The 12,162-nt window shown below is 39.8% G+C and overlaps 1 protein-coding gene across 2 annotated transcripts in view; it reads left to right on the top strand.

Moving 5' to 3' along the window:
* LOC124614786 (nucleoside diphosphate kinase 7) overlaps positions 1-12,162 on the top strand; it is a 105,718-nt gene that overhangs the window by 19,059 nt on the left and 74,497 nt on the right. For both annotated transcript variants that reach the window (XM_047142972.1, XM_047142973.1), the window contains one exon: positions 7,195-7,308. In XM_047142972.1, coding sequence (XP_046998928.1) covers positions 7,195-7,308 — 114 coding nt within the window. The remainder of the gene's footprint in view (positions 1-7,194; positions 7,309-12,162) is intronic.

Below are 12,162 nucleotides of genomic sequence, written 5' to 3'. Positions count from 1 at the left end.
TCAGTTCTTACAGAACTTCAAAAAAATTCTGAAATATTGGCTGCCATTCGACCCCTTCAACTTTCATCAAGAATGTTCACAAGAAGACTTGAAATGGCGTCTAATGATGCTTTTTAAAACAAACTTGGATAAGTGTTGTTATTTTTCAGTGCAGTTTGATGAGTCTAATGCTGCAACAGGCAGTGCTCAGTTGCCAGTTTCTGTAAGGATTATTTTTAAAAACTTTAATGTCAAGGAAGAACTTTTGACAGTAATTTCTTTGAAGGCTGTATAAGAGGAGAAGATTTATTTTTTCCCATGAAGCAACTGATCATATCTAAGAAAATACCTATCTACAAGCTTGGAAACATTACCACCGATGGATCTCCAGCCTCAAGAGGTTCCAAAAATGGTTTTCTTACTCCGTGCCAAAGAGAGGAAAGTTTCCCACAGTTTTTAACATATCTCTGCATTTTACACCAACAGTCTCTGTATGGAACATTTTTAAATCAGAATGAAACTACGAAAACTAATGTGAAGATAGTCAACTAAATTAGGTCTCACTCTCTGCATAGAAGACTTTTCGGACATTTGGTAGATGTACTGGAACTGCAATATGGAGATTTTCTTCTCCATAATGAAGCCTGTTGGCTCAGTAAGGGAAAAATACGTCAATCTTTGACAATGTTTTACTGGCCATCAAACTCTTTTTACAAGAACTAGAAGAGAATAGCATGTTAGCTTAAATTGAAGATCCTGTCTGGTTTATGAATTTTGGTTTCTTAACTGATCTAACAGAAAAACTTAATTAGCTGAAATTTGAAGATGATGACAAAGAAATTGCTATATTATATTTGAAGTAAATTTTTATGCTGATAAGTTATGTTTATGGGAGTGGTGCCTTAAAAGAAGTGAGTGAAAACACTTTACAACTCTGAAAATCCAACTAGAAGAAAGTGAGATGCCCTATGATAGTGAATTTCATGCAACAATGACCTCCAATTTGAAGGATGATTTCAATGATTTTCATATTTCAGAAAGTTTAAGTTGTAATCCAGTTTGTATCTTTCCCTTGGCTTACTTTGAACTACTGAATGTATCTTGTTCCACTGAAAATGTTCTTGATACAGATAGGGCGGAACCCAGAAGCTCTTGGCCTCTAATCCCACAGGAGAAACATCCTTGTCTCCCCTCTCTCTGTTCCTTTCGTTTCAGGATAAAGACCCTGTTTGCTTCTACTTACCTTTGTGAATCATCGTTTTCAAAAATGAATTTCATTAAAAATAACCACAGAGCAAGTTTGAATGATGAACACATGCACTCTTGTATTTGACTGATAGTAAAAAGCTGTGCACCAAATATCAAGGACATTGTTAACAGAACATCTAGCCAAGTTTCACGTTAAATGAAAGATAATTCTTGTGCAAAGAATGTAAGTATATATTTGTGAAATATTATTAAATAAAACTTTTATTAATAAGTAGGTATTTTGCAGTATCCAAAAATTAAAAATGTAGTAGTTATTGTATTTTTTAAAGAAGTAGAGCACTTTGATGCATTCATATGCAATAATAGATCACAATGGCTTCGTGGTTGCCTACCCATGACACGAGGGGTCAAATATTAGAATCAGACTGTAAAAGAGCTCTGGAAGACTTGAGATCAAATAAGGCAAAAGGTATAAATAACATTCCACTGGAATTTCTAAAATCATTGGAGGAAATGGCAACCAAACAACTATCCAATTTGGTGCGTAGAATCTGAGACTGACTGCATACCATTAGACTCTTGGAAAATATCAATTACACAATTCTGAAGATAGCAAGGCAGGTAAGTGTGAGAACTATTGCACAACCAGCTTAACAGCTAGTGCATTCCAGCTGGTGACAAGATTAATACACAGAAGAATAGCAAAGAAAAGTAAGGATCTATTAGATGACGATTAGTTTGTTTTCAGGAAAGGTAAAGGCACAAGAGTAGGAGTTCTGACATTATGTTTGCTAATGTAGGCAAGACTGAAGAAAAATCAAGATACACTCATAGGATTTGTTGTCCTAGAAAAAGCATTTGACAATATAAAATGATGCAAGGTGTTCGAAATTATGAAAAAGATAAAGAGCTAAGCTGTAGGGCAAGAGGGATGTACACAGTATGTACAAGAACTAAGAGTGAACAATAAGATTTGAAGACCAAGAAAAGAGCATCCAGGCTAAAAGGGTGTGAGGCAGGGATGCAGTCATTTGTTCCCACTGTTCAGTTTTTGTATTGAAGAAGCAGTGACGGGAATAAAAGGGAGACCCAAGGGCGGGAATAAAGTTCAAGGCGAAAGGTTATCAACGATAAGATTAACTGATGATATTGCTGTCCTCATTGAAGGATGAAGGGAATTACAGAATCTTTTGAATGGAATGATTAGTTTGAGTGCAGAATATTGATTGATAGAAAACCAAATAAAGATGAAAGTAATGAGAAATATCAGAAATGAGAATACTGAGAAACTTAACATCAAAATTAGTGATCACAATGTAGATGAAATTAAGGAATTCTGCTACCTTTAAAGCAAAATAATCTATGATGGAGAAAGCAAGTAGGACATTGAAGCATACTGGCGCAGGCAAAGAGGATGTTTCTGGTAGTAAATCAGGGACAGTGTGAATCCTGGAACAGAAGACAATCAAAGGGTTTGAGGTGAGATGCTATGGAAGGATGTGGAAAGTTAGGTAGACTGATCAGGAAAGGAATGAGGAGGTTCTTCACAGAATCAGTGAAGAAAGCAACATATGCAAAACATTGGCAAGAAGGAGGGGTATGGTGAAGGGACATATTTTTAAGAAATCAGGGAATCACCTCCATGGTATTGGGAGGAGCTGTAGAGAATAAAAACTGTGGGGGAAGACAGAAGCTGGAATACATGCAACAAATATTTCAGGACATAAGATGCAAGTGCTTTTCTGAGATAAAGTGATTAGTGCAGGGAAGAATATGTATCAGCCTGCATCACACAAGTGAGAAGATTGGTGACAAAAAAGGGTTCAACTGAAAGAAAATAAAAGTGGTTGAGTGGGTAAACTTACTGTGGGGTATCTTTGACTAAACATTGAATTGAATAAAGCCAGGCAAGAACAGATAATAATAGATGGCCTCTAGAGATCACTAAACAGTAACATTGATGAACTATTTTTGTCATATAGAATGCTTAAACCTATTTATACTAGGACTAGGCAGAGTACATGACATTGCCCAGGTATTCGTGTAGTCGATTGTTATTCTAGTCAATTTCTTCCTCTACCTCTTTCTGTCCATCTCCTCCTACTTCCTCTTTATGTCCATTTTCACCTCCACCTCCATCTGTCATCTCCTAAACTCCCCCCCTCCCCCACCAAATCTCTGTCCATCTGAAACTCCTCCTCTCTTTGCTCATCTCCTCCTCCCCCCTCCCCTCCCCCTCCCCCTCTCTGTTTTTATCTCCTCCCACTCCCTCCCTCTTTCTCTCTATCACCTTCTCCCCCTCTCTCTGTCTATCTCCTAATCCCCTTTTCTCTACCCTTCTCTTTCAGTTCATATCCTTCTTTCACTCTCTCTGTCCATTTCCTCTTCACCCTGCTTTTGTTCATTTCCTCTTCACCCTGCTTTTGTCCATTTCCTCCTATCTGTCCTTTCACTCTCCCTGTTCATCTCAGTCGTCCCCCCTCTCTGTTCATCACCTCTTACCCCACTCTGCCCATCTCCCCCTTCCTCTGTCCATCTCCTCCTCCCACTCTCTCTGTCCATCTCCTCCTCCCACTCTTTCTGCCCATCTTATCTGCTCCAACCTTCTCCTTGTTCAATACTTCCTGCTCCCTCACTCTGTCCTCCCCTCCCTTCTCTCTGCCATTCTACTCCCTCTCCCTCCCCCTCTCCCTCCCCCTCCCCCTCCCCCTCCCCCTCCCCCTCCCCCTCTCTGCCCATCCCCTCCCCCCTCTGCCTATCTTGTACCCCCCCCCCCTCTGCTCTTCACTTCCTCTGCATCCCTCTATTAGTCTCTTCATCCTCCTCTTTCTGCCCATTTCCTCCTCCCTCTGTCACTGTCTGTCTGACCCTCTGTCTTCTCTCTGTCCATCCTATCCTCACCCTACCTCTGTCCGTCTCGTCCACCTTCTCTCTGTGCCTCTCATCATCTTACCTCTCTCTGCCCCTCTCGCCATCCCCCTCTGACCCTCTCGCCATCCCCCTCTGACCCTCTCGCCATCCCCCTCTCTCTGACCCTCTCGCCCTCCCCCTCTCTCTGACCCTCTCGCCCACCCCCTCCCCCTCTCTCTGACCCTCTCGCCCACCCCCTCCCCCTCTCTCTGACCCTCTCGCCCACCCCCTCCCCCTCTCTCTGACCCTCTCGCCCTTCCCCTCCCCCTCCCCCTCTCTCTGACCCTCTCGCCCTCCCCCTCCCCCTCTCTCTGACCCTCTCGCCCTCCCCCTCCCCCTCTCTCTGACCCTCTTGCCCTCCCTCTCTCTCTGACCCTCTCACCCTCCCCCCTCTCTTACTCTCTCGACCTCCCCTTCTCCCTTACCCTCCCCCTCTCTCTTACCCCCCCCTCTTTTTCCAACCCTCTCACCTGCCCCCTCTCTCTTACTCTCCCCCTCCCTCCCTCCTCTCCATCCATCTCATGCTCCCCACCCACCATCTCTCCATCTGTCTCAGCCTCCCCCCCCCCCCCCCCCTCCCTCATTCTGTCTCTTCCTGTTTCTCTCTTTCTGTCTTGTCCTCCTCCTCTCTCTTGTGAAACTCACTCTTTGCACGATATTTTCAGTGCTGTCAGCAGAGGAAGCCACTTCTAGAGTTTCGAAAAGCTTTTGATTCATTATCACATCAATACCTTGTAAAGAAAATACATTCCTACTGGATGTCTTACCAGATTTGTACCTGGATCAATAATTTCCTCATAGGCTGACACAGCATGATGTCCTGTATGGAGAATCATTTTGAGACACACAAGTAATAACTAGTATGTACCATGGGAGATTATGGAACTGTTGCTGCTGATGCTTTATATTAATATTAGTTGCCATCTTGGGTTTCTTACAGATAATGCAATTATCCATCAGGAAATTATGTCTGGTGAAAATTGCAGTAACATCCAGTTAGATCTCAACAAAATATTGGCCTAGTGAGAAACTGCCAACTTATTATTATTGAGAAATTCAAGGTTGTGAATTTCACTAAATGTAAAGTTATGGTATCCTGTGGTTACAGGATGAATCTGCCTCAACTAAAGTCAGGCATGTCATAGAAATATTTGGCAGGGCCATTGTGTTAAAATACTAAGTATTATGATCACATAGGTAAAGCAAATGGCAGGCTACATTTCATTGGTAAGGCATTGGGAAATTGCGGTTTGTCTGCAGAAGGCATTACTTACAAACCACTGCATGGTATACACTCAAATACTGCTCAAATATACAAGACCCTCATAAGACTGGACTAACAGGAGAAATTGAATGTGTACAAAAACAGGTGATGTGAATGATCACATGCTTAACTAAATGGAAAGAGAGAGAAATTGTGAAAAAGTATATCTGCCTGACATTCATAGAAGGATCTGCTCAAGCGAAGAACCATAAAGAACTTCAAGAACAACCTTTCAGGGCAGTAACTGTGAATATTTGTTAGCTCCCTTGATATATACCATGTGGAGATTGCATAAATAAAATTAGCCAAATAACAGCTTGCACAGACACATACAGTCGTTATTCCATATGTGAATGGTATGGTTAGAGATCTTAATATGTGCTACAATAAGAAATACCCTCTCCTGCACATATTACAATAATTTGCAGGTTATGGATTTGAACTCTTAACAAATAAAAAACAGGTTGTTATAAAAGGAGATGTGAACATATGATCTTTAAGCTATTTGTAAATTCTCTAAGAGTATTCTGAATGTTACCATCGTATAACCTTACCCAAGTCAACTCAACAAGAGGGAGGAAAACACCAGACTCACTGACTTGTCTTCACCAGTTTTTCACAAGTTTAAGTATAGAATAATTAGTGGTCTGGGCTATTGAAAACTGTTTTGATGACCATAGAGCTCTATCCATATGGATTAATATAAACCAAGAAACAGTACTACATAGTAACACTTATAAAAGAAAAATTGATCATAATAAACTCGAGGAGTTACTGCACACATAAACTGGCAGCAGGAACACAAAACTGATGATAACGAAAAGTGAGGACCACTTTTTGAAGTACCTTACTACATCAAAAACGTAATAATAAATTCTGTTTTTTGTCCTTTTATTATATGAATGTAAATTTCTAAGTGAAGCTTCGTCATGGGGTTTTTGTTTATGACATCACACAGCAACTCCCACATGTTCAGCTCATACGCATAAATTCCACTATATTTGTGATACGACTTAATTAATAGAGACAATGTCAGTGTCCATTCCGTATGACCATACCATGTTCAGCTCTATAACAGAATTAAAATAAAATTATTTGTGAACAGCAAATGAATGTAAAATGTAAACCTAGTTAACAGTTATCAGCATTAAATGATTTTAGTCATTGCAAGGTGACTCATTAAAAATGAACCTCTTGCATACTACCTACCACACATAGACCTGCCCAGAAGGGTAAAGAACAAATGGAGGGGAGAAGAAAGGGGCTAGGGAACTAGGTAAGGGAACCACATATGCAAATTCTTCCATCTGCATTTCAGCAATACAAAAATGTGTTAAATGAAAATAATACACTGTATGATACATATTTAATATACCATTATTCCCTACTGAAAAGAAAAATTACATAGGATCAACTGCCATCAAAATTATGTAATGTATGTTAATCAATACTAGTTAATTAAGGTTATTTTAAATCTGTTATAGGTCAACCATAACTTCATAGAATGAAAATGGTCATGTTGAGAATGATAAGTGCAGCCATTAAACCCAAATATATTGCAATTAAAATGACAAACATTACTGAATCTCTCTAAAGTATAGGTTCCTGAAATAAAAAGACTCGCTGTTAATCATTCATAGTTCTTAATTGCAATTTCAACATTAATAAAGTACTTTTTAAGCTTTAGAAACATAATGTTTCTTTTTTATCTAATTGTTATGGATTGCAAGATTTTTTTGTGAGAGATAAGCAATCAAAACTGAGTATTTTTTAAATTTTTTGTAAGCTTTAGTATTTATGCAAATTATTGCATTTTATCCTTTGTTTTACAGACAGGTGATGATGGAGTTCGCTACTCATTCATTGCAGAGTGGTTTGACAATGAATCGCAGACACTAAGAAAATTTTATTTAATGTACTTCACAGCTGATGACACTGTGGAGCTGGTAACTTTTTAACAAATTATTAAGTTTTTAATTTTTATTTTTAAATGTTTGTACTTATTGTTAGGTACTTATTGTCAGAATGCTGTCCATTATTTACTAGAAAAACAAAGAGTTAACAAGGAGTATTTTTCTATATTTATGTGCTGTTTCTGATACAAACCACAAGTTCTAGAAAGTGCAACAGGCTTTTTAGGCCGCGGGTGATTTATTTCAGGAGTAGTGACTGTGTCTTACTGCCAGTATGTTGTACAGTGGGGTGTATTATTTGGATTTTATTAATTGTAGTACATTTTTATACTTTGAATGTAGTTTATGTATTTGACAGAAAGTATGGGTAATGCTAAGAAGAAAAATTGTGCCAGTTGCTGGTGGTTTGTACGCTATGTACTCATATATTTCTTGAAAATTGCGCAATATCTGTAAAGTAATGGACATAACACAGTGGGTAGTAGCCTACAATAATGAACATAGTACAAGCAACATTTTATTGGCAATCACTGTAGTGCCCCCCCTCTCCCCCCTTTTACACTTAGTTCAAGAGGCCTACATGTTTCTGAGCTTATTTCTTAAATTACTTAATGTATTTTATATCCATCTTTGCAGCTAGAAGAAAATTAATATTTTTACCACCAGATGTGTTTTATTTTATTGAAATAAAATATCATCAGTGGTCTGTAATGAAATATATTTACATTGTTACTTATGTTAAATCTGATTTTTGCTCACATCAGAAAAGATATCTACTTGCATGGATTTTAGTCATTCCCTTATTTGGCACTGTTGTTTCTTGTACTGTAGTTGCAAAGCTATATTTAAAATACCTTCAATTATTATAAAGCAGCTACAGACAGTATGATCACACAATGAAGAATTTTTTTCTGAAAATTCATTTCAAATTTTGTAGCTTTGCTGTTAGAACACAGTAGTCTGCAGTTGGAATACCACCTAGAAATGTTTCAACAATCTCTTTCTATGCCCTATTTTTTTACATTCCTGTTTATGAGATATTTGTGTGCGAGTTTTCAGTCAGGGTATTTTATGGTACAAGAATCTTAAGTTTTTCAATGTGGTCATTGGTCCGGCCCCTTTGTTATACTTGTACCAACAAAAACTTGCTGTCACCTGGAAACCACTCATTCATCAGTGGCAAATTTTGAGTAACATCTACATTTCTCTCATTACTTGCTTCTTTTGGCAAAACAAACCAGAATTTGCGCGATGTCACCTCGCTAACAGCATAATGCAGTTGCAATTGCGACAGAATCCGGAAGCACTGATTTACTAAATAAGGAATTGATGAAAATTATGGTCAAAAGTGTATGAAAAATCACATACTCTGTGTAAAAATAAACATTTCATTTCTTTACTTATCTTGTTGCAAAGACACACTAATTCTCATTTTTCCAGCTGGCACAGACCCTTAAAAAATTATAGCATTGGTCTACATTATCCATATATTGTGGTAGATAAGAAAGTTCTGCATGTTTATCATATAGCAAAATACTCTCCTCTTTATATGCTGTCATTTGCCAGAATTTTGTTGTGATATCTCAAGCTGTTTATGAGTTAAGAACGAGATTGTGAATATTTCATAAGTGAACATGCTATATACAGTTCATTTTCTTGAGATTGGAATTGGGTATTGATCTCCGCCCAAGTTTAAAGAAAAATGCAATATAGTAACTCAATTTCATATGCAGTAAGATATGGTCTAATATACACCAAATGCTAATTCGTAGTGATCCCAATTTTTAATTGCAATAAATTCGAATTTCATGCAATGTGTTACGTACATGCGAAATATCACAATAACTATGACCATTAACAAAATAATAGGCACTTCATCAAGAAATTGACATATAAAGCTCTAACTAATGTAAAATCCGAATTTTTTGCCGAATAGTTTCTTTGAAATCATGTGAGAGAGGTTGCAGGTTAGCCGGTGTGTGCGCAGTGCTGTGAGAGTGATGGAAACCAATGTATGGGAAGAGATCGGGTTGGTGGAATTCCTGACTGACTGTGGCCTGTTACGAGGTCCACAGGTGTGTGTATGTGGCTGTCAGGCTGGATTGCCAGTCCCGAAACCTGTGGATGCAGTCTCGAGGTTGGGCCTCCATGAATGCACAGATAGGGGCTACAGGTATCCAAGAATCTGCTGGAAATATCTGTGGACCATTAGGAAAATCAGCTCGTGTGTGGCAAGCTAATGTTGAGGTAGGTTGTAACATGAAAATGAGCCCTTTTTCCTCCCAAGTCTTTCCACTACATTGGGGATATTCCTCTTTGATGTGGTCACTATTTATCTGCTCACATGTGTTTTTCGACTTGTCTTCGAAGGTACACTAGCTTTTACTTGCGTCGGGAGCATTGACAACAAACAACTTTCCATCCTATGTAAATTGAAGGGGATCACTGCTGTCATTTGCAGTGGGACATTACGCAGAGTGGCGGTGATGAGTGAGTGCCAGACTGGGATTCAAACCCGGGATCTCCTGCTCACTAGGCAGGTGCGTTAACCACTGCGCCATCCTGGACACAGCGTTATCACAACTGCACGGACTATCTCGGCGTGCCTCATGGCCGATCCACTTTCCCACTGAGCGCCATCTATCTGCAGTCACTCTCCACTCTACTCCTGTTCATTCCTCTGAGATTCCCAAAGGAGAGTAAATGTAGTTGTGGATCCACATTGAAGAAGGTGGATCCGTTGCCCAGCTAGGCCAATCAGATTATATGGATACATTGTGTCTGTTCTTTCAGAATGACCGGATGTCAGAGTTCCAGGTGTATTGAACACTGTGCGGCAAGTCTTTCACTGCCAGCAGCACGAGGAAGATGGTCCTCATCAGCCATGTGGGAGGAGCTAAGCACTCCAAGGCAGTCACAGTGGTCAGAAAGACAGTGGACATTTGTCTTTTCCATCAGTCCTTGACAAAGGAACAGCTGCAATCATTAAGTGATGCACAGACTCTTAAAGGATGCCTGTGTAACACAACATGTAGGCCAGTGAGTGCAAAAAATGTTCAAAGAAAGAAAAAGCACCACTGGTATTTGAACCCAGGACCAAATCACTCAAAGGTTTTCTTAAACCATCTCTAGTGTGTGTTCTGTATATCCTCACTGATGATTATTTATTTTCCCCGATTGGTGTGTGTTGTACTATTAAAAACATGTTCCAATAATTCTTTGAAACATAAGCGAGGAGAACGGGGACTTGAGCAAGCTGGGGACCCTTGCCAGCAGGGTGGCACTCCAAAGTGACCATCAGACTTTGGCATTCTCAACTTGGCTTGATGTAACCAACCATTTCCTTTTCTAATGTAATATTTTTGTGTTCACTATGGAAATGTGCCACTGGTTTTGCCGTGAAGACTGCTTTTCCATTGTTTTTGTTGTTCTCCTCTTCCTCTTTAGATGACAGGGTTGGTTTCATTAATCCAGGCTTCATTGTACACTTGTACCGAAACTGAACATACCGATCTATGGACTACCCCTGTTCTTCCCCTGATAGTATCACACAGGAGATATCTTCATTCCCTTATTGGGATATTCAGTTGTATTCAGGCTGGTAGTTCCAGATAACTCTCCCTATCATCTACCGGGATAACTGGGTAAGATGAAGATGATCTCTTGATGCTTGAGCGAGATGGTGGTGGCTGGCGAATCGAGGGTTTCATAGCTCATTGTCCTCCCAGCAACCTCAGTCTGGTGTCACTTCCACCACTGCCATTACGCTGTGTTGGCTACCAGTCGTATTTCAAAGTATCTAATCCAGGATGATGTTACAAGGTTGGAAATAGTATGGACTCTGCAGGGCGTTGGGAACTATGTGCCCGTTTCTACTACAGGCAAGCAGACTGCATTGTTTCTGGTCTTGTTCCCTAATGATAATGTAGGTAGTAACGCGCAGCTTGGGTGGACCAAGACATCACATGGTATCATTTATGGGTTAGCTCCACACTTTAGGAAAAATGTTCTCGCTGACCTTGAAGGGGACACACTGTTTGTAATCTTATTTGACGAGAGCCTTAACAAGGTGGCAGAGTTGCAGCAAAGGGATGTGCTCTCAAATATTGTTACAAAGTTAACAAATAGGTTGAAGCACAGTACTTTTCATCCATATTTTTAGGCATTCCTCTTGGTATTCCACTGCTGCTAATATGTTAAATGAAGAAACTTCTGACCTGAATCTTTCCAACGTGCTTCAAGTATCAATGGATGGGCCAAATGTCAACTAGGCATTCTTGAAGGACTTGTGTCTTGATCTGAAGAGTATTCATGGGGACAGTGTGTTAACTTCTATTGATGTAGGATCTTGTGGTCTTTGTACAGCTCACCAGAGTCTCAAGAATGCAGCCTCAAAAACCATTTGGGGTGTTGCACCTTTTATGAGATCAATTTATAACATGTTGAAGAATTTACAGGTGAGAAGAGCTGATTATAAAAGATTTAATAAGCACTAAGATTTGCCTTTCCCTAAAAGGTTTTGCTCCATGTGCTGGCTGGAAAATGGTGATGTGGCTAGTCGGGGGTGTGAAAAGTAAAAGAGTACAAGATTAAAACAGATATTTCCAGTTGGTGAATGATGTTGAAGACCACGAAGATCCTGCTGCAGGTGACAGACAAAGGTTTCGTGTTATCAAAAGAAATGGCACCCGAGACCATCACTCCTGGTTGTCGGGCCTGACCGTATGGCGGGCAACAGTCAGGTTGGTATCTCACCGCTGTTCGAGGCATCTCCGAAAATGTCTTGGCACAAATATCTTCCTTTTGCTTTGTTTTGGGACAGGTCATGTCCATTTAAGGGAATTCCAATGTGTGGCCCCCATGGCAGCTTTCCTGTACAGTGCTGAT

This window comes from Schistocerca americana, chromosome 1 (genome assembly GCF_021461395.2).
Source record: "Schistocerca americana isolate TAMUIC-IGC-003095 chromosome 1, iqSchAmer2.1, whole genome shotgun sequence".
Lineage (NCBI taxonomy): Eukaryota > Metazoa > Arthropoda > Insecta > Orthoptera > Acrididae > Schistocerca > Schistocerca americana.
The sequence above is the reverse complement of the archived record's forward strand: the minus strand, read 5'-3'. Positions and strand labels throughout refer to the sequence as shown.